Source organism: Pecten maximus, chromosome 12, assembly GCF_902652985.1.
Source record: "Pecten maximus chromosome 12, xPecMax1.1, whole genome shotgun sequence".
NCBI lineage: Eukaryota > Metazoa > Mollusca > Bivalvia > Pectinida > Pectinidae > Pecten > Pecten maximus.
The window spans coordinates 2,917,048-2,941,344 of record NC_047026.1 but is presented as its reverse complement, the minus strand read 5'-3'; the positions used below and the strand labels follow the sequence as shown (position 1 = coordinate 2,941,344).

General features: G+C 34.5%; 1 protein-coding gene and 1 non-coding gene across 3 annotated transcripts; one reads left to right on the top strand and one right to left on the bottom strand.

The window, feature by feature from the left end:
- Nucleotides 1–1,068: 1,068 nt before the first annotated feature.
- LOC117339514 (armadillo-like helical domain-containing protein 3) lies at nucleotides 1,069–23,906 on the bottom strand. Of its 2 annotated transcripts, none has more exons than XM_033901159.1 (26): nucleotides 23,853–23,906; nucleotides 22,628–22,789; nucleotides 22,109–22,165; nucleotides 21,046–21,111; nucleotides 20,823–20,903; nucleotides 19,629–19,736; nucleotides 18,705–18,797; nucleotides 18,051–18,212; nucleotides 17,543–17,599; nucleotides 17,008–17,051; nucleotides 16,596–16,656; nucleotides 15,471–15,517; nucleotides 15,069–15,144; nucleotides 13,510–13,585; nucleotides 12,964–13,065; nucleotides 12,327–12,385; nucleotides 11,243–11,308; nucleotides 10,286–10,355; nucleotides 9,861–9,921; nucleotides 9,048–9,136; nucleotides 8,265–8,350; nucleotides 7,538–7,664; nucleotides 6,152–6,230; nucleotides 5,649–5,727; nucleotides 4,314–4,430; nucleotides 1,069–3,766 (listed from the first exon to the last, which is right to left on the bottom strand). In XM_033901159.1, the coding sequence occupies exons 2-26, from the start codon at nucleotides 22,745–22,747 to the stop codon at nucleotides 3,668–3,670; spliced, it is 2,082 nt and encodes a 693-aa protein (XP_033757050.1). In that variant the 5' UTR covers nucleotides 22,748–22,789; nucleotides 23,853–23,906; the 3' UTR covers nucleotides 1,069–3,667. The 2 variants fall into 2 exon arrangements, with proteins under 2 accessions (XP_033757050.1, XP_033757051.1); XM_033901160.1 differs by having other exon boundaries at nucleotides 23,836–23,890.
- LOC117340111 lies at nucleotides 15,924–16,029 on the top strand. The gene has a single exon (XR_004535363.1). It is a non-coding gene; the product is annotated as a small nucleolar RNA U13 (small nucleolar RNA).
- Nucleotides 23,907–24,297: the final 391 nt, after the last annotated feature.

Sequence of the window (24,297 nt, the reverse complement as noted above, 5' to 3'; positions counted from 1 at the left end):
TTTTTGTCATTTGTTAACTCACCTGCCAAAGGGCAAGTGAGCTTATGCTGTGGTGCGGCGTCCGTCGTCCGTCCGTCCGATGTCAACTTTATCATTTAAACAAATTCTTCTCAATAACCAAGAGGCCCAGGGACTTGATATTGGGTCTGTAGCATCCTTAGCTGAAGGGCTACAAATTTTGTTCAAATGAATGACATTGACCTTCATTCAAGGTCAAATAGGCTATCATCTTCAAACAACTTCTTCTCAATAACCAAGAAGCCCAGGGACTTGATAGTGGCATGCTGGGGTGAAGGGCTACGAAGTTTGTTCAAATAAATGACCTTGACCTACATTCAAGGTCACAGGGGTGAAATCGGCTTAAATCTGTAAACAATAATTTTGCGATAGCCAAGAGTGTCCGAGACCGGATATTAGGCCAATAGTATGCTGGAATGAGGGACTAGAAAATTTATTGATAAACCTATCCTACTCCTATTTGAATAAAGATGTAAGCAGCATAGTTTCTGTAGAAATAACCTCAATCAACTTCAAAGTTGCTGTAGAGCCAGGTAAGCGATACAGGCCCACTGGGCCTCTTGTTGAAACTCATCATCAATTACACCCGAATCCCTGGTCCATTATTCGTCTTGGCCTTTGAAACAATTCACCATAGCTGCCATGTTGAAAAGATATTTTATCACTACTTCTGAATAAGATACGGATAATTGAATAAGATATGGCCCATAGAAGTTGTAACTAAAATTTGGGCTATTCAATTGGCACCTTTGCTTATCACCTCAAAAATATTGTCATTTCTTTCAACACTGAGCCCTAATTTCACCTCCAAAAACTTGACTTGGTCGAAATCATGTTTCTTGACTGGGGTAGTTTGAGTACTGGTGAAGCAGTCAGTCTTCCTATGTATAAATAGAAGATCCCAGTTCAGGGTTTTTAGCCATCGACAGCATAGTTAAACCTTCCTTACTCTAACTCTAACCAATGACCACCTTTATCCAAGTGCTGGGATATGCACCTACCAGTGAGCTGATTACATCACTCCTTCCTATGACAAAAATAAGACAATTCACAAGTTTTAAACGTTTATTTCTAAGCATCTGATGGATAATTCCACTAGACGTTCTTTTTTCCGACATAAGATACCATAGTTTTTGTATTCATAAGGATTTTCACAAAGGGAGGTAAATATGGTAGTTATAGAAGGGAGATAACTTGGAAGTTACAAACATGGGGCCTGTCCGTTGATGCAGACAAATCGGTTCGACAGTTTTTAAATGTAATATTTCAAACATACATCTTGACGGACCTGAACATGTTAATACAGGCCTGGCAAGTCTTTGTCAAGACTCGTCTGAAAACAATATAAAATCACTAGGTCCCGTCTTTATTTCATAAATGAACAACATCGGTCCAACTGGACTAACCGTTTGGACCACAAAAACGAAAATGGCCTTATAAAGCCAATTACATGGTACAGAGGAAGTTACAAACATATACAAGGGAGATAACTACTTAGTTAAATACATGTAATATATGGAGATAACTAGGTAGTTAAATACATGCATGGGAGATAACTAGGTAGTTAAATACATGCATGGGAAATAACTAGGTAGTTAAATACATGCATGGGAAATAACTGGGTAGTCAAACAAACATGACTAGTACTGCATTATTTTACTCTAATTTTACACATAAATTATCAGTAAATCTTTGTTATTCAATCAATTCAAATCAGTTGGTAGTTAAGTCTTTGACAATACTTGGCAATAAAATAATTTATTTTTCAAATGCTTATGTTGTTTTCATTAGACACAAAATACTTAAGAGTAATTTAATAGAAAACAATTTTCAGTTTTAAAGGAAAGATTTGACCTTGATCTTCAAATCTAAAAAATATTCCCACACAAACACTAATATTCAGTATATCGGAACCAGGAGCAAGTCATATTCAATTAGCATTTCACAAAATCTAACCATGCCAATAAATTATCTCTCATTCTGGAAGGATACAAGATTTAAGGGAAAAAACTAGTTCATACAAAACACAACAAATATCTTAAACATTTAAATATTAACATATCATCACCCAAACATCTTTAACACATACCCTTATAACCTTCAGTGGATAATTGATAGAAAATCCTATATACCGTAATACTGTGGTCACAGTTGTGTACAGTAAGTTTACAACATACTGCATTTTGAACTAAAACAATAGCCCATGAATTTTAATAATTTACATATAGATTAATTGTATTCATGCAAACCATGCATACACCCATTATATTTACACAAAGTATATACATCTATAATGATCAGTATCTATGGAGTGTAAAAACCATACAAATGTGATCGAAGCCTAATTTTACTGGGACTACATGTGAATAGGTAATTCAGCACCAAACAAAATGTACTCAAGCTGCACTTTATATAAGGGACCCTCCGATGAGGCAATGCTTGGAACCAGTAAACAAACAACTTAAGTTGTGAAAAATACTCAAATTCACCAAATATGTTTCAGTCTGGGGGGGGGTATTGATTTTTTTTGTTTATCCGGCAACAAAAACAGTTGTTAATCCGATATCAAAGTGAATTACTATATGTTTTTCTCTATCTGAAATTATTTTAGATTTCTGAATATTACTGGGTATATGCTTTCTTATATCGTGAAATATTTACCTTATTTCACATTTTAAAACACATTTGACATTAATTGAAAATTTTAACTTGTATTCCTTTAGCTAAAAAAGCTTCTGGATATCAAATCTCGATAGACATTAATTGAGCCTTGAAAATAAACAATAAATTCTTTCACCTAAAACAGATTAAGTTGTAGTAGAATATATTAAAGAACATTTATTAAATATCATATACACAAATAAATATACATGAATAACTTAGTACCAAATCTATTAATACATATCTATACATCCATATTTACACTATTTTGGCAAATAATAACACTGTATATACAGTACAGGTATTGCACTCAAGACAGTTTGACATTCGTGCCCATCTCTGCTCCATACATACACAAGACGAGACAAAAACAGATTGCTGCTCGGTCATCCAGAACTGCTTCCTTTGTATATCGCTGTAACCAATCAGAGCACATGTTCTATATAAATAAATATCTATATACTACATTTTGCCTTAATACCCCCCTCCTCTACCCCTTCCCTCAAAGTTTCTATCATACTGTCTATTATATTCTCTGATGTCCTTTTTCATTTGATTCCACTACATTTGAAGAAAAGTTCATACTGTTTTTTAACCTATCTATCCAGCAATAAGCTCATTGCAGGTAATGAGCCCGCCAATGTCCACTAAATTTCACCCAAACAAACTAACAAATGCTATTTCCTTGTCCTACAACTACCCAAGCATTCTATTTTTTGTGTCAAAGTTTTGGTTTTGGGTCACTGGACTTGAGAAATGAATACTAATTTCTAATATTGCAATTTACTAAATTCTAAAAGTAATAAAACTCTTTTTTTTTATCATAGTACAATTCTGTATCTTGGACTAAATAAATTACATATAGAAAACCTGATGAAAGACGAATGTTGGTTACATTGTTATTATGCTAATATAACAGCAGAGAGCATTGGAATGTCAAGGTCACAGAGACACAAGGTCAATACAAGGTCACAGAAACCCAAGGTCATTACTCGGACAGGGCCACCACATCTTGTAAGACATCATGCTGTTTGACGGTCAAATAATGTCCAGTAGTCTTCCTTACGTCCAGAACAATTGACCGCACCTGTACAGTGACAGAAAAGGCAACATTATTAACACATGAAGATTGATAACAGACTTTATGTCAAATTCAAGTTATTAATGATTAGATATGATGCAACTAAATTTTTTCATTTTGTTGAAATTTACCTGTAGCAGAAGACAGTATTTTATACACTTATAGCCATTAACCCTTTCAACCCTAAGAAACATATGTGGACTCTGCCATTCATTCATCATACGAAGTCCAATATGATCAGTAAGGGGTGAAAGGGTTTAGATTGAAGAATTAAATTTCAAGGAGGGGGAATTATTACAGAAGAGAAGTTTCAATGATAACATAATAAGTTTCTTTTAAGATTTTTGAATGAATATAAATCTATTGTCTTTTACCAATTTCCATGAAAACTCTTACTTGTTAATCTGAATATGTTTTCTTCAACAGTTTTACCTTTGCTATTTCCCTACAATTTTCATCAGAATTTGTTTAGCACAAGTCTGCTCTGCTAGAACAGTGAGCTGAGCTATTGAAATGACTGTGATGTAATTTTAACCATTATTACAAAGCTTACCAGTTGAGTAAAGAAGGAGTTTTCCCTTGGTTTTTCCGAATAGCGTTCAAACTGGTCGAGACTATCTTGTAGTTTTAGCGTCAGCGAGTCATAGTTGCTCTTCACAACCTCCAGAACCTGTAGTTAAAACAAAGGTTTAATTTGAATAAAATTATGATAAAATATTGTTACTGTTATTTATAACTCTGACCTTTTTAATGCTGATGGACGAAACCTCTGAGGAATCTACTTACAATTTCTATCCACATATTAATAAGAAAATATACCCTCTGACTGTAAATCCTCTGAGGGCAAACCCAGTTAAATATCATCAACTGGCAGACTTCCGTTTTTGAAAAGGGGTACCACGAACAGAAATGATTTCTTTCAGATTTTCATATGGAATGGGAAGTTTTCTTCATTTAGGGCCCACCCATAGAAGGGATTTTTTTAAATCAATGAAACCACCTACAGAAGTGATTTTTTCCCCCATTTTGTGACCTGGTACAGAGGCAATTTTTTTAAGTCAATGAAACCCCCTACAGAAGCGATTTTTTTCCCCATTTTGTGACCTGGTACAGAAGCAATTTTTTTAAACTCCCACCTGGAACTGAAGTTTTTTTCACGAATGTCCTCTAGTGGGTGACATTTTGAAAATATATATCCAATGGGAGGAGGAAAGAAGAAAAAGAAATTTTATGCATGTTGGGTGTTGGAGGAAATGTCTAATGATACGGTACTGTTTGAATTATATCACTTCTATGTGTGGTCCCTGTTTTACAAACATGGAGTCCCCCAGTTGGGTAGACATTTTACATGAATAGCCCTTCATTAATCAGACCTTCAGATAGGTTTCCGATTGCATTTTTGAACAGAACCTGTGTAATCTGAACTCTGTCCTATAGGAACTCTATTAGTCTGCTGCTGTTCCTTATCCAAAAAACACTTCAGCATCCTTGGTTACCTTGACAACCATACCAGCCGACATCACAATCATTTAAATGAACAGATACACAATAAAACTTAGATCATCAACAGCAGGTAGAGACTAAGAAACGCCTGTAAGACATGAATGCCCTCGCTTCTTTAGAATAATAAGTCCCGCGCAGAAGGGGTCAAAAGATAACCTCTGACCCTTTAACCACCAGAATGTGTTCAGGAGTAGGACGCAATGCTATGGTGTAAATATGAACAAAACCTGTTGGGAGGGTTCTCAAGATATTTCTTTGATTTGGGACGAGACGACAAGGAACATGACAGGACAGACATAGATAACATTCTATGCCCATACCACCACCATCATACCATAAAATTGCAGGATTGAAATATAACTGGTACAATGTCTATTGTACTGACCTGTTCCTCAGTCAGAGAAGCGAGTTGATTATCCGCCGCCCAGGCATCTACTTTTGGTGTAAAGTGGTTGATTATCGCTCTGAAATGTTAAAGATTTTTATTTATTTTTTGTTTTTAAAGGTTCAAATAATTTAATTGCTCAAAGAAATAGAGAAGAAAACACAATATGCTGCCCTCACGCAGGAAGGGAATCCGTTGGACAAACCAAGCACTCATATCCTTGAGATTACACAAGATCTATCAGGGGTGTTTGAAATACAGATCTCATGTCATCAAATGTTTCTTAAAACACGTGCAGTAAAATGCCTTGAGCATATTGTATATGAAATATTCATGGGTCCTTTTTTGTGGTTTCACGCTATTCAGTTTATTTTGTGGTAAAACATTCCATGGTAATCCAATTATACGAATACTAGTCTGGTATTTCAGCCATCTTGATTGTATATAGTTTCTGGGTTCCTTATCAATGACAAAGACATCCAATGTTTAACAGCATATCTTACCTGATATTAAGGAGGTGGTTTGTCAGCCTGGCCGCCAGATCTTTACTGTCGCCTCCCTCACTCGTTGTGTATCGCAGTGCTAAACAACACAAGAGAAATTATCTTTCTGATTGGTTTATTTTGTTTAACGTCCTATTAACAGCCAGGGTCACAGGGCATCCAGTAGACCCTTGAGAGTATGTTTTTGACTCCCCAAATTGAGATCTGACTCTTGGGTTTGAAGGGACATGTCTATTTGACATATGTTTTGACCCTTCAGATTTCTCAGAAATAGTGATTTGACTTCTGAAATTGCTAAAAGTCAAGGGTCAACTGGATGCCCTGGGTCATTTAAGGACGTGCCAGGTTTTGGAGGTGGAGGAAAGCCAGTGTACCCGAAGAAAAACCACCAGCCTACGGTCAGTACCTGGCAACTGCCCCACGTAGGTTTCGAACTCGCAACCCAGAGGTGGAGGGCTAGTGATAAAGTGTCGACCGGGATACCTTAACCACTTACTGAAGCAATGATAAAGTCTGTTTCATCTTTCTTACTCAAGTATCATTACACACAGATGTTAAACACACAGGAATATACAAGTGTAGCAGAATTGGACTTGACTTAACACTGGTGGCCAAGTATAGCTTAAATGGTTAGAGCATCTTAGTCTAGATTTCGAAGGTCCCGGGATCGAGTCCTAGTCTGGTCCTGTTACATTGGGTGGTATACAGTCTGTGTGGTTGGTTTTATTTCAGGGTCAAAGACTTTGTTGAAGAAGGGAGGAATGTAGTGGACTGGACTTGACTGAAAGCCAGTTGCCAGGTAGCTCAAATGGTAAAGGAGTCTGTCTAGAGTTTGGAGATCCTGGGTTCGAGTCCTGGTCATTTTCCACTCCTCGTTAGCATGTATATATATACTTTTGGTTTGGCTTGTTTTTGTTTAACGTCCTATTAACAGTCAGGGTCATTTATATATATACAAAGTACTCTATCTGTGGTCTATCTCTCAATTATTATATACTGCAAGGTCAGGACATACAAGTAACACAATGAATATGGACTGGGAAATAAAAACTATTGCCACGCTGTAAAAGGCCGTTACTTGGTGGAATCTCCCATGGATTTTCCTTACTGAACCACCAGTCGAAAAATGCACAATGTTTTAAGGGGAGATAACTTTTGTGATATCAAGTCACAACATACTTTAAAGGTTCCTCCCTCAAACACCAAGTAAACATCTTAATTTTTTTTTCTTTTGACATATGAGATGTTTATTACAATATGACTAATTATTTATGATGACTTATGTAGGTAACCAAGGTTGATGCTATCGATTAAATTCCTCCTGTTTTACTTATACATTACATAATGCGTCACATTCTCTATCTCCTCCATCATGTCTATACTTACCCATGGAGTATAAGTTGTCAAACACCTGGTGCATTCGCACAATCTCGTAGTAGAGCTCGTCGTAACTTGTTGGGTTTGGCAGAAATGTGTCTCCATACGTAATGAACAAGTTGAAGATATTCACAACCTGGAAAAAGAAGTAGTGAAAATATGCCATTACAAAAGTTTATTTAACATTTTATTATTAATGGGTTAGCTCCCTTCTCAAAAGTTAAGGTCTTATTTTATATTTTAATTTGCAAGACATCTCAGAATCGGAGATTTTTGTGACATGAAGACTTGGAGAAATAATCACACGGATCAAATAAACCATTTAACACCATTGATGTAATAAACTGCTGAACATCACACGGATCAAATAAACCATTTAACACCATTGATGTAATAAACAACTGAACATCACACAGATCAAATAAACCATTTAACACCATTGATGTAATAAACAGCTGAACATCACACGGATCAAATAAACAATTTAACACCATTGATGTAATAAACAGCTCCACACCTAAGCCATTTTCATTATAGTATTCATGATCCAAATGACTGGGCCAGAGTTGTTTCTTGATGAAATAAAGACAGGCAAAGTTGTTTTTTTCACTTTTTGGACAAGTCTCAACAAAGGCCTGTATCAATTTCAGCAAGTCTGTCCAGATTTATCTTTGAAGTTACATTTCAAAGATGAACCTTTTTTCCACATAATGGAAAGGCCCCAATTGGAACAAACCTTTGAAGCTAAATGGAATATGTTGGTATGTTTCTTCACCAGGAGAGACTCATGTGACAGAACAAACTTCAGCAGATTGATCAGAGCTGTAAGAACAGACACAAATCAACAGTTGAGGGCACGGCCTGAAATCTAACCGTTATTACATGATTTTCATGATTCAAGTATTTTAAGATCTCCAAAGAAGTTGCAGATTAGTCATGGGAATTGATTGAAATCTCCTGATCAATAAACAACTTTGTCTATCCAATCAATAATAGATTAAATTTATCATGATTAATTTTTAATAGTTCAAAATAGATTAAAATTGATTAATTTTTAATAGTTAAATTTGTTTTAAGTGCTTACTGCACCATTCCAGTCTTCTAGATGTTTTTATTCTATATGATACAATGGGGTAGGTGACAAACACAATCAAGCGATTGATTGTGACAAGTTTTTCTCTTATGTTATCAGCTAGTATTCTTTTGTTTAGCATGACGTCGGGCATTTCTGACGAAACACTATTATAGATGTGTAACCCTGGTAAATACTAGCCACAATATACCGCTCGTCTAGAGAGACCTTCTCTTTAGCTCGATCGGTTAAGCGTAAGACTAGTAAGCCAGAGGTCCCGGGTTCGATCCTTAACGGAGGCAGTGATTTAAATTTAATTAAATAATATTGGGCATTTCTGATGAAACTCGATTATAGATGTCTTACTTATTTTTTTAATTAATTGGTCAAACATCTAAAACAACTGATACTCAACGAACTCACTAAAACAGAACACCACCAACATACCTGTCCACAACTCTTTCCAAGGATACTGGAGTCTCACCCGACATTTCTTCTGATAACACAAGACTCGCTGTGTGATACCTAGGCATCGACTGAAGAACGAAGCCAAAGATATACATTAGACCACCCTTAAAAATATCTTGGTTTGCTGTAACCCGATTATGGGGTCTTACATATGGGTAGGTGGTAGGGCTAAAAAAAAATTTTATTCAGTTCTGAAAACAGATTTTTGACCTTTAATACGAAAACAAACCAGAATATGGAAATCATTATTTATTTTGTGTTTTTAAACAAATAAACACAAAAACCTTATTTGAGTTTGAGAGACGTAGTTTCAAACCTGCACAACAACTTCCAGACATAAATATCCGGAAAGATCAAATTGTTAAAAAACAATGTTTTATTTTTCAGAATAAAATTTTTTGAGTCGGCACATTATTTCTGGGTCGGGTGGTTTACGCCAAACCAACTATATTTTTATTTCGGCCTTAACCATGACTTATCAAAATCACAATGATGATTATCTGCATATTGATAAAAAAAAAAGACCCATTTTCCCTTCAAGATGAGCTGCTGATCATAATCTCAAATGTGATGTCATATCAGCAACACATAAAGATTCCACTTCAAATTTTGTCTTGAATATAAAAATAAATTTCCAATATTTCTAAAGTAAAGATTCAAACCTGAATCTCAAATGTAGCGTTATATCTAAATAAGCAGTGTGTATGACATAAGCCAAGATCAAGTCTCAGATTTTATACTTTATCACAAAATGGTTTTTTTAACTTTCAAAATACATGTACATGTACTTACAGGTACAGCTCAATTGGAAAATTTTTCATCATATGACTCATTGTAAATTCTACCATTAAATCTGGAATAAAAAAATAATGAAGTCCAGCATTCACACAAGTCTAACAGTAAGCATTAACAAAAACATATGCAAGAAATGATAATCAATTTTGTTGCACACAAAGCAGAATACCAAGACAAATTCAGAATATTTAAATAATCTGTGCATAAATGATGTACAGTAAAACTTGGTTTATTTGCCACGGGACTATGAAAAAGTTTGTTGTATACGAAATTTGATATAGTGTTTTAAAATAGAAGGTTAGACCAAATTCGGGGATTTGAAGTTATTTCATAATAAGCAGAAATTCATGTTAATCATGTTCATCTTAAGATAGTTTTACTGTAGTATTCCGCTGTAAAATTGGAAGTAAAGACCGACTTACCTAGAAGTGCACATACTAAAGGTCTGGATGGGATGTTGTTGGCTACTTTCACTTTCCTATGTCTCATAGGCTGGAAAACACAAAATAAACAGTCCTGTCATGAGATGATAATATCCAGGGCTTTTTCTTACTGGTGTGGGAAGGGTCCTTTTTGTCTCATTTTGGGAAGAAATTGGGAAAAGTGGGAAAGATTTTTTCAGGAGTAAACTGCAAATTTTGGGAAGTTGGATTTAAATGAAATAATTCCAATTGGGAATGGGGCCCATTAACAGCCCCAGAAAGCCCTCAGAAAAAAACCTGTTATCATACATTCCGCATATTTATCCTGCATTCTGGCCGTGGTGTCAACTAATACTGAAATAGTATGTGTTGGAATTTATCTTAAATTTAAATTGACTTGGCTGGGCTTATTACCAGGTTTATTGCCAGAAAAATATGATACAGCAACAGCCTTCTTATGGATTATGTCAAACCAAATTCAAGGCCATTTCAAGGCTTTTTTAATGTCTTAATTAAATATCCAAGGCCCATTTTACCCGTCATCCAAGTCAGCTTGAGAGGGAACAAGAGAACAAAAAGGCAACTTATAACTATCCACTTGATCAAAATACAACTTGACATGGTAATTATTAACATCTGTAGGGGAGGCGACATGGACAAAGTTGAATCTAAATGATCAGCATCCAGAGTTTCACTTATCCTAATGCAACCTTAATATTCAAGGATTTTTCAAGGCTGTAAACCAATTTTCAAGGCTTTTCAAGGCTCAAGGTGAAATTCAAAGCTTTATCAAGGCCCAAGGTGAAATTCAAGGCTTTCTCAAGGCCCATGCTGACCCTGAGCAACTTTAACATTATTTTAACTGACTGACTTGTTGACTACAGCCTCAGTTTTATCATGACTTCAAGACACACTCTGGGGAATAAGTCCTCCAGCCGTACTGTATTATCAACATACCATTCGATGAAGGTTCACTCTGAAGTTCATGTTGACATCATGCATTAAGGAGTTGGCATACTGATCCTGAAACAATCAAAACAAACCCATGGTGATGGAGGGTTTAATCTAATAGACTAATTACCTACACTTTTAAAGATTTAAGTCCATAATATTCAAACCTGTCTAAGTGAAATATTATTCCGTGATAGCACTTATAAATCTTTTCAAATGTTGATCAACGTTCAGATTTAATTTTTTTTTTCAAACAACTGTTTCTATCAATTTTATTTCATTAACTTAACACACTCTTTGACCTAATAATGACCTTTGACCTATAATGAGCTTTGGAAATGCAGGATTAACACAAAAAGACAATAAATATACATTAACATATCGCAGTGCATCACCCTGTAAAATATCAGAAGTGTTAAGAAAATCTGTGGTAATATTTAAGGCACATGGAGACTAAACAAGAAAGAAATAAACTTATTGATCAACACGACAACATGACTTACCTCCGATCAACACAACAACATGACTTACTTCCGATCAACACAACATGAGTTACCTCCGATCAACACGACAACAGGGCTTACCTCCGATCAACACAACATGACTTACTGCCGATCGACATGACAACATGACTTACCTCCGATCAACACGACATGACTTACCTCCGATCAACACGCCAACATGACTGACCTCCGATCAACACGACAACATGACTGACCTCCGATCAACACAACATGACTTACTGCCGATCGACATGACAACATGACTTACCTCCGATCAACACGCCAACATGACTGACCTCCGATCAACACGACAACATGACTGACCTCCGATCAACATGACAACATGACTTACCTCCGATCAACACAACATGACTGACCTCTGATCAACATGACAACATGACTTACCTCCGATCAACATGACAACATGACTGACCTCCGATCAACACGACAACATGACTGACCTCCGATCAACATGACAACATGACTTACCTCCCATCAACACATGACTTACCGCCGATCGACATGACTTACATCCGATCGACACAACACTATGACTTACCTCCGATCAACACGCCAACATGACTTACCTCGGCTATACACGTGAGAATAACTAAACACAGTTTGGCATTGCTGTATCGGGTGGTGTCTAAAACAGAAAACAACATTTTATTGTAATATGTTAATTCTCATACAAAGAATCAACACAAAACAATTCACTGAACACCTTGCATATTTGATAAGTTTTGCTGTAAATATTTTTTCAATGGTTCAAATTTTCAGTTTTACAAACAACTTAAGCAAAAAGGCCTTTGTATATGCAAGGAAAGTAATTCAAATAATTTCTACCATAATCAATTCTTCAAACCTGATAAAACTATTTCATTGCAAGACAAATCACATATACAGTGTATTGGGCTCCAGAACTTTGCATAAAGAATCTTTATCCTCCAAAACTAAATGCAGTAATTTTATGGGAAATATAGCCATCATCATTGCACAGTTTCATTAACCTGTTTGAAACAATTAAAATTATTTTCTGATTTTACTGTTGATACTGACAATGCATGCCAGGACAATTGAAACCATTTTTACATCAAACCTCAGACAAGGTAGCAAATACGTGTTTAACCCTTTCACCCCTACTGACCATATTGGACTTCAACTTATGAAAGAATGGCAGAGTCCACTAAAGTTTCTTAGGGTTGAAAGGGTTCATGTTGATACCTTTGGTGTCTTGCATGACAACGGAGGCATACTCGAGGAAGGTAACCAGCAGGTTTGTTGGCTGACTAACTGTTTCTATCACAGCTACATCTGCTGGCGATGCTGAAATTTAAATATCAGACATTTATTTACACTGGCCCAGGGGAAATTTTTCAAATGAATGAATCTTAGCAAGTTCGAAAATTCTTACAATTCTGTATCAACTAAACCTTTATCAGTACATGTGCATAAAATTTATCATCTCACCAGAAAAAAAAAATTGCTTTGAAATTTATAAATATTTGCAACACTCAATTTTAGCACATAACCCAGTTAAAACAATTTGTGCCATGATGAAATGATGTTACCATAATACTTGCCAAAGAAAACCATTACAAAATTACAATTAGTGCAATCTTATTTTTGGGGAATGCTTCAAGCGAGAAAAATTGCTAAAATAAAATTACCACTAAAATATATATGTTAACATTTTGTTAAAAAGCTCCAATTAGTTTTAATATGCAAGATATCTTTTTTACAACAAATATTATCCTTGACTAGCTGTACCTTTTTCCAGGGGAGGTGTACTCTGTGACAGCGTGGGAGAGGACGGGGGTGTGGTGGGCGTTGATGGAGTGTGAGTCTACAAAAAAACGACTTCAGAGTTACGGGACAGAGTGGTTATACAGGTTTTAATACAAACGTGTGACCGGGGAAAGAACAAGAAAAACTTCAAACTAACGTACATGTTGAGGTCTGTTATCAACAAAGAATCAGACAATCTCCAAGGTTAGGTATGCTGAGAAGTTTTTATCACAACGCTTTTAGCTTTATTCTATATTCATTGTTACACAACATTCATTTTAATCAAGAAAAATTATTTGAGTCAGAATTTATAGGCAATAAATTCACATTCTATGATATTTTTTTATTCTAAGAATGGAATAAACCAGAGGGATCTTGGCGCCCACCATTGAATGATCTTTATAGGTTCCATGTCAGATTGATCTTTTCTCTACTTTTCCCTTCCTCTAAGACTGTTTTCGGATTGGTCCCAATATGCAAAACTAGGCACTGAGGGGAACCTACATATGAAATTTGAAAAAGATCCCTTCAGTACTTTCACAGAAATAGCGATAACAAACTTCAATTGTCAAAATCCAAGATGGCAGCCTGTCGGCCATGTTGCTTTCTGATTAGTCTCAAAATGCAATATGCATAACTAGGCACCGAGGGGAACCTACATATGAAATTTCAGAAAGATCCCTTCATTAGTTTCTGAGAAATAGCAATAACAAACTTCAATTGTCAAAATCCAAGATGGCTGCCTGTCGGCCATGTTGTTTTCCGATTGGTCTCAAAATGCAATATGCATAACTAGGCACCGAGGGGAACCTACATATGAAATTTCAGAAAGATCCCTTCATTAGTTTCTGAGAAATAGCAATAACAAACTTCAATTGTCAAAATCCAAGATGGCTGCCTGTCGGCCATGTTGTTTTCCGATTGGTCTCAAATTGCAATATGCATAACTAGGCACCGAGGGGAACCTACATATGAAATTTCAGAAAGATCCCTTCAACAGTTTCTGAGAAATAGCGATAACAAACTTCAATTGTCAAAATCCAAGATGGCTGCCTGTCGGCCATGTTGTTTTCCGATTGGTCTCAAAATGCAATATGCATAACTAGGCACCAAGGGGAACCTACATATGAAATTTGTGAAAGATCCCTTCAGTACTTTCTGAGAAATAGCGATAACAAACTGAAATTGTCAAAATCCAAGATGGCTGCCTGTCGGCCATGTTGTTTTCCGATTGGTCTCAAAATGCAATATGCATAACTAGGCACCAAGGGGAACCCACATATGAAATTTGAGAAAGATCCCTTCAGTACTTTCTGAGGATTAGCGATAACAAGAATTGTTTACGGACGGACGGAGGGACGGACGGACGGACCACGGACGCAGGGCGATTTGAATAGCCCACCATCTGATGATGGTGGGCTAAAAATGAAAATAGACAAAACATTCAATTAACTTATACAGAATGTTGTATGGAAATACAATATATTGTATGAAACTTCCCAAAAGTGTTTAGTCTAATGATAATGCTATAATTTACATACATGTGTAAGGGCTGTGATGAAGTTTCTGTTGAGGTGAATGGCTTCATATAAGGACAAGAGAACAGCATCGTCAGCTCTATAATACAGAATAATTGTAAGAATTAAATGTTCAGCTTTGTAATTAATCATACAGAAATCAAACCTCAAACCTCTGTGAGATGAAACCAAGAACAGAATCCTTAATGAATCAGACAGTATTACAATTTGCAATAAAATCTACCAAACAATACATGAATTTTCATCAGGAAAGCAAACAATGGGAAATATATTCTTTATTTTAAATCACTTTATTTCTTGAGATTAATTGCATTCAAAACTCTTATTAAATGTTATGTATAATTCGTGAACACAACATAAATTCTAATATTGTGACCGAACAATTATTAAAAAAGAAATTCATACCTTACTCCTGAGATTTGTTTTTCATCTGCTACAAACATATTTCCAACCTAAAAATAAAATTAAAATAAACCATGTAGTAACATAAATAAATGTATTAAAAGTCTAGATAAAATAATTCAATAATTCCTCCTAGAGAGAAAAATAAAATTCCATAGAACAAACATATTTTGACAAGTTTTGCTGTAAGAGTTACCTCCCTTGCAAAAAATATTTTCAGCAACCAAAACACAATCTATGTATCACTAATCCTTTTCTTGGGATATTTTATGCTTAACAACAATATAGGGCATGGTACAAAGGTAATAAATGAACAAATACTTGGTACATGAAATGAAACTTCTAAACAAAATTTTCATCTTTTTCCGATAAACATGTTAATCACATTCAAATGCTCTTTCCAAATTTTACAAATTCGATAAAGCCATATCTCATTGATGGAATGATTTGGTGATGACCTTCTTTACTGATGGTTCATTAAAGAATGATGAATGGGTTTTCAGGCGTCTGTCTGACACATGTCGTCCTCCATTGTTACGCATGACATGTTACCCAACTGACTCCAGATCATCACCAAAATATTATGTTTGAAAGGCATCATACAAATCATTTTACGCATGACATGTTACCCAACTGACTCCAGATCATCACCAAAATATTAAGTTTGAAAGGCATCATACAAATCATTGTTTTGAAAGTTTCTCAAAATTCAGGAATTTATAGAAGGTCACTTCTGAACCATAAATCGTCATGAAATATTGAAAATATAACTGAAAGATGCATGTTAAAAATTCTATACACAAATCCGTTACTTTCCAGACACATTTTCTGTATTGGACATATTGAAAATGTAACTGAAAGACGCATGTTAAAAATATTACGATATTCTGTGCACAAATCTGTTACTTTCCAGACCAGTTAAAAATATATCAAACAAAAGTATGACATGATTGTAGGAGAGCAAAGAATCATTGGCCATTTGCTATCTTCACATTACCATTCACCTCATTTCCCTCCATGCTATCAGTGAAGTCTGACACTAATACATTCTAATTTCGAAAATTTTGTTTTTTAATACAGTTATAATTAGAAAGTCTTGTTCAGTGAAGGCTCAGTTTCTATACCCACCATTGAGGCCAGAGCTGAGAACCAGCCATTCTGTTGTTCTGCGTTCCTGTTTCTGAACTTGCTGAAGAAGAGAAAACCCACATCTATACTGTTATCATCATGTTAGTTTGTATACATACAGTAATTCACTTTTACCTTTTTCTTCTTTACAAGATCAAAAGTAATTTCCACAGAAAAACTATTGTCAATTCTAAACACCATAACTTTTTTCTGAACTGGTGATTAAATTCACAACATACTGCATATACAAAAAGTTTTTTTTCTTTCTTTTTTCTTGTAAATGTAGAATAACAACACTATAATATGAATGTACAAAAATTACATTTTCTTTATGGATTTATCAAATGGTCTGAAAAACAATTTTCTGAAAATTTTCAAAAACCTGTATTGTAATGTTTGATGGAGGACTTACTTGTTGAAATCTGACAGAGCACTGTGGACGACTTGTGCATAACCCTGAAAATGATATCAAGAGTGAAATATTACATTAACAGACCGGAGGGAGTAATCTTACTGTTCTCTTCATAAAAACCTAAAAAATAAACTATAAATTTGAATTTCTGAAAATTGTAAGAGTAATATGCTACCAAAGTGACAGCTAGAAAGTATTCAGAAAATGATTAATTTACGGGTTTTACATTTGTTAATACAGCCTTGCGGCTGTTCAGCTGACGAGAGAAAAGAATTGCTGATAGCTGACAATTATTCTCGTCTGAATTGGATTAACATAAAATTTACTGAAAATTTTTTGTGTCAGAATTGCAGTAAATTAATATGCATGTCTTAGAAGATATATATTTTATTATACAACTCACTGGACTATTTTAACCTTCTGAAAAAGCCCAAGGACTATACAATTTGAAAGTATATTAGATTTTAGACACAAGTTTGCATGTATAGACATGACAGTCTCAAAATTTTACAGAAATCTCATAACTTGTACCTACCGTGAGAGCCAACTCATCATCAACAATGGAGAGCTTTACTATGTACTGGTTGGCCGACTGAAACATGACCGATACTTCAGTAAATATTCTATCATATATTGGAATTATGGGGTAAATTTGTTCACATTCTAACAAATGACGTTATATCCAGCAATACCCAAGAATCATTTCTCAAAACTACAAGTTTAACACATTTTTAATTTGAAAATGAAAATAAAAGTTAAATTATCTTAAAACAGTACTTAAAATCTCAAAACTGCAAATTTAGTCATTTTTTGCCAAAATATAAATGAAAGTTCAATTTTCTGATGTGAAATATAAATCAACTATTATAAAGACTTCTTATTTAAGCTCTGGTATACAAAATTATCTCCCTTCCCAATGATTTACATATCAGAGAATTAAACAAATATAGCACAGAAATAAATAAATGAAATGTTGAAATTAGAATACAAAAACACCAAAAATCCCGGACACAGAATTTCATTTTGACTTTGTCACTACCCACCTCATATTTCCTGTACTGCACCAGTAGAGTAAGTAGCAGAACAGCGTCGTGGCCGAGGATTTGTCTCGATATGGAATTACTCAGGATTTGTAGCAGCGATTCAAACACACTATTGATGAGGATGTACTCTAAAAGTGTGTTTTGACTCACATTGTCCGCCGCCTGCAATATAAAGTTCAGCAATAAAAAAATACTGAATGATCTTGTGTCATTTAAAACTTAAGATTACTGCCACTTTCTGATTCAGCTATAAAATATTTCATGTCTTTATCATTACTTAATTAATAACCTGGTCTAAACTTCATCAACAGTTCTCAATTCGACCAAAATCAGGCAAAATTGTACTTGTTAATGAACTTTCACACAATATCCTACCTTACGGCATTGTTTTATCACACAGATGTTACAGATAATAAAATTTATTTTTCAATATCCTAAAATTATGGACAGAAAATATCAAATGGCACAATAAACTTTTGTATGTGACCCGAAATTTAATAATGACTGATTACACCTGACAGCCAGAGCATACACCTTTTTCAACCATGATCATAATTTTTTATTTATTTTTGTAACAAATATAAATTTTGTTGCAAATTTTTTGTGCAGTTGTGAACTGCTCGATAGTGTAACAGATTTAAAGAGGACACTCACCGTCGCGAGGACTTGTAGGAATTTCAGAACTTGTTGTTTCAGTGAGATTGAATATTCTCCCGTAAGAATGGCGTTCAAACTCTCCACAAGACACTACAGGAATAGATAATATTACATAAATCACTGTTATAATTGGCACCAAAATACAAATTGTATTCATACTGGCACAAGATCAGGGGCATGAATGGCACGATCCTCGGATATATGCAGCGGAGTAATAAGTGTAGCGCAGCATTGCGTAGTGCAATCTATTGTGTGTATTCGAGAATGGATTTGCACCAAAATACAAACTGCATTCATGTGAACATTCAACCTCTGACTCAAAGTCAGGGGTGGGCTTTTAACAGGAAGTGGGCTTATTACAAGGTGTGGGCTTATTACAAGGTGTGGGCTTATTACAAGGTGTGGGCTTATTACAAGCTATGGGCTTATTACAAGGTGTGGGCTTATTACAAGCTATGGGCTTATTACAAGGTGTGGTCTTATTACAAGGTATGGGCTTATTGTCAGATAGATACAGTATGATATGGTTATTTCGAGAAAAAAATCCATTGGGTCTAGATGGTTGGATCATGAAATACAAGGATTATATTTTGTGAATGCGATCTCTGAAGTTTTGAGGATGGAATACTTGGTACTAGCAGATATTAAATTCCTATACAAGAGTACGCAAATTTTGTATTATTCAACAATGACAACTATTTTCTAGATTTTTAATCTACACAAAGTTGGAAGCAACAAATGAAAAATAAACATGGTTAACACAGAAACTAAAGTATTAAAATTTGATAAATTTGTGAAAAAATTTTGAGACCAACCAAATAAATTTCTTCAAATCATTTTCAACAAACTACAGGTACATGTTTCCATAGATTTTAGTCTCTATAGAATTGAACATTTCTCTGTACTTATTGGTGACATTACCTGCATAACACTTTCAGCAGAATCAAAGCCAATTAACAGGTTAATTACATCAAACCCAAAGTCTCCGAGGTTTTTCTTGAAAATGCCATTGATCAAAGCACTGAGGGTCTGAAACACAGATAAAAACGTTAATCTCTGAAACATGAAATATATATAACGAACAAGATTCCTATAAGAAATTCAACAACATATTTAAGTAATAAAGTTTGACAGCCAATTTGTGTTGGCCAATTAGAATATCCTCAATTATTACAACATAGAGTTTTAGTATTTTTATCCAAAAAAAAAAAAAATTCAAGTAAGAAAATCATGGAGTTACATAAAAATACTGTAAACAAATATTTGAACTACCCAAGTCATCCAGCACAACAACATACAATCTGTTTACTAAGTATTTTTTCTACACAGGTGAAAATTGATCATTTGTAGATCCTTCATCAACAGTCTCTTATGTTGCCCTACAGACAGACACAACTGCCTTGATAAAACAACATATCTACACCATTTTATTTTCGTTTCTTTTATTATTTTTTTTTAGATTATATCACACCAACATGTGAGTTTTTAGAAGACTTCTTTACACTATTAAATCATTTTGTCGAATACAGATATTTTTAGATTATAACACATCAACACGCGAGTTTTTAGAAGACTTCTTTACACTATTTAATCATTTTGTCTATTATACAGATATTTTTAGATTATAACACACCAACACGCGAGTTTTTAGAAGACTTCTTTACACTATTTAATCATTTTGTCTATTATACAGATAATTTTAGATTATAACACATCAACACACGAGTTTTTAGAAGACTTCTTTACACTATTTAATCATTTTGTCGAATACAGATATTTTTAGATTATAACACATCAACACGCGAGTTTTTAGAAGACTTCTTTACACTATTTAATCATTTTGTCAAATACAGATATTTTTAGATTATAACACATCAACACGCGAGTTTTTAGAAGACTTCTTTACACTATCTAATTATTTTGTCAAATACAGATAATTTTAGATTATATTACATCAACACGCGAGTTTTTATCTAATTATTTTGAATAATACAGATACTTTTACAGCATATCACACTAACATTTTAAGTTTTTTTTGAAGTCTGTAATACTTTTCAAAATGTATCCTGACTCCCCCATAAGATAACAGTAAAATTTCAGCAACTGGGTACTTACATATAAAGCATTCACAACACGAATAGGATTTTCTTCTTTCAGCGTTTCAACTGCCCGATAAAACAACATATTTAAATTATCCTGAAAAACAAAAACAATTATTAAGTTTCTGAAAAGATTTTTTCTAAATTTCATTTAAATAGAATATACCTGCTGCCAGATACAAGGTAAATTATTTACTGATGAACATAAAACATGAACATATAAAGTTGTTTTTTTTTACCTTTAAAACAAGCAAGGCTTCTCCAGACATCTTCTCGAACTCATTTTCTATGTAAGCAATGTTCACCTGTAAAAATCAAATTTATTACATACATGTATACATAACCATTCAATCAAAATAACATAACAGATTTCATTATGTAAATAAATATTGTGTGATTTGTATATCGTAGGATCAAAATAACTAACAGATTTCATTATGTAAATAAATATTGTGTGATTTGTATATGGTAGGTTGTCCACCAGCTCATACTTTTCTCCAAAACCTCCAGCGTATTATTTCAAAATTCAGGAGTCTACAATCTTATCATTTCCCGATGATTAAAAATCTAAGAGAAATCTATCAAACCTAAAAATGTCAGTTTTCTTTCTTTACCAGGCCATTTTTTTCTGCTTCTTCTTAAACTTCTATGGAAATGTTAAAAAAAATTCTAATTAACCATTTTTTTTCAAGACAGGTAACAGGAAACATATGCTTCAGTCTTCAAAAATTTCCAGATATTTATTCCATATGTTTTAGATACAACCATTGCTGTCTAAGAAGAAAACCAACAATCTTGGTTCAATACTGAATGGTAAAACACTTAACAATGGAATTAAGATTTGCGGATAAACAATTGAAATATTTTCTATTTATTAGAGCTGTGTATCGCAAGGTGGCTAGCGTTATGCGATACGATACATATCACGATATATGAGAAGCTGATGACCTATCAGATATCGGGTATTCCATCATACAGTAGTCATGTTTTGTTTGTGGTATTTTGTGAATATTTGAGTCTTTTTCTACATATGTTACAAAAATATATGTTTTGTCCCTTTCCCACAAAGCATTCTTGAATTTATAGAATTTGGACTTGAAAGAACTCCAACAGGCAGCTTTATAAGCGGCTGGAACGACCTTGTCAGCCATGTTGTTTACTACAAAAGTTGGTCAAGGGAGATAACTACCAATTTTCAAGTATCGCGATACAAATCAAGGATAGACGATGCATCGATGCACAACTCTGCGATCCAATACATCAATGCATCAGTGAATCGTTACATCACTACTACTTATGTACCTTCAGAAGAAAAAACTCATCCCAGAAATTGCTGTTACCGGCTGATGGGTCCTCTCCCTGAATGATGGAAAAAAAGTGTTAATTTAATGACATAATTAATCATATCATGATGTTTGAAATATTTTCAATATTATATGCTTGGCTTCAACTCTGTTGATGAAAATCTATTGCATGATAGAACTTTTAGCTGTCAGTATGTGACTAAAAGAGGATTTGATATGAGTGGCTATGTCATATGAAATTCATTAAAGGAGTTCAAAAACTTTATTATGACATCACAATAGTGTTATTATACAAGTGTCTTATGATATTTATGACATGGCCAAATTACATGGCAGAATCAGCCAGTTACGTGATAAAAGAAAGTCTTCTTTGTTGACAGTTCACAGTCTTAACTTTTTGAAAATTCATTGTAGTGAATTAAGGCTTATTATTGCAAGCTAAAATCACATATTCAGAAATTACACCTACTTTCATGATTCATTTCAATATTCAAATTTTATTTTATAGTGTTTTTACCTGAAAAAAGACCTCGTAGATCTGGACAACTTTTTCCTTGAGAGCCATTTTATTTGAGGAGCTTTTCCTCAGTAGTATAGCGTGGGCCTTCTTGTCTGGCCCAACCTCAACCTGGCTCATAACGTCTACTTCATGTATCAATCAAATATGATAAGTGGCAATCTGAAGCAGAAAGTGGCAGAATTCATAAAATACAAACATATCATTCGAATGAAGTCATCACTGTTACCCATTATATTTCTAATATATAACAAAAAAACCATGATGTTAACTGTGTCTAAACTGTACATGCACTAGACACGAACATAGTGGTATTGAGATCAGTCTCTGGTTAAGATTTGGGTAACTTAAGATTTTGGGCTCAATGAAAAGCTGAGGACGAGGGTTTGGTTCACGATGTGGCAATCAGCAGGAATCTGTTGACATATTTATAATTTTAAGCACATAGTGTTTGATCTGGCACCACATCTGACATAAACTTTGTACTTAAAAGTTACTTCGTTATTTTTCTATTGCTTATATGATTCTGTCCATTACTAGGTTTTGTCTCACTAAATAAACTATGTACGCCAAAATGGGTACATTATGTTGTTGGGCCCATGTTCATCACCTGTAGGGCACTGGCAAACTTGGGCTATCACCTGAACCACTCACCCACCAAAGTAAATGCGTTATTTGTTACTGAATGACTAACGACTGACTACCATTTAAACAGAAGAACAGTCCCAACTGTTGCAATTAGGCCAGCAGGCCTGACTTCACCCTCTAACCAATGCCAACTAGCCTTAACTCGACGTCAACTCGTTGGAATAATTCTACCTGGGCGGTGTTCATTTATAGTGGTCCATACGGTTGGACTAGGATTGTTTGTTTATGAAATATCAACGGACTTGGTGATTTTATGTTGTTTTCAAACGAGCATTGACAAGGACTTTCAAGACCTGTGTTAACATCGACAGGCCCGTAAAGATAAATGCCTCATACAATCGTATTACATTTAAAAACAGACGAACCGGTGGGGCCGAACCGGTGTGCCTGCAAATACGAACATGTTTCTGTTTACATTTCAGAGAGCAAGAGAAGACCTTTGCGTTATTGTGCCCGAGCAATATGCGTCATTATCCATTATCTTTAAATTGGCCGTTAAATACAGATATCGAAAGTTGAAGTATACTACGATTAAATTATTTGCGCAGTGGTTTGTTTACATCAAAGTTAAGTGTACCATCAGTCCACGGGTCGTGTCATCCTCTGCAACTTTCACTTCCGGTATTACGGACTGAAGAAGGCGTGATTAAAAGTCAAATATTCACGACCCAAATTTTCCGGATAACTATATTCTAAAAAAAAAATAAAAAATGAGGGAGTGGGGACGGATTCGGTGCATTTATTTATTTAAATAAAAAACAAGGAGAGAATATAATGATGTGTTAAACACACCACAAACGCAACAAAATGCATTTCATGACTATAAACTCCAAAGCCACACATACACTAGACTAGAATAGCAATGAGTAAATATTTATTAATGTCACACTACAAAACAACTTACACCGATATACATTGCAGCAACACAAACAGGTCTCCAGGCTTCTATCATTTATCTATTCCTTAAACGCAATATCAAAAAAAAAAATAAGAAGAAATCAATCGTAAAAAAAAATGAAAAT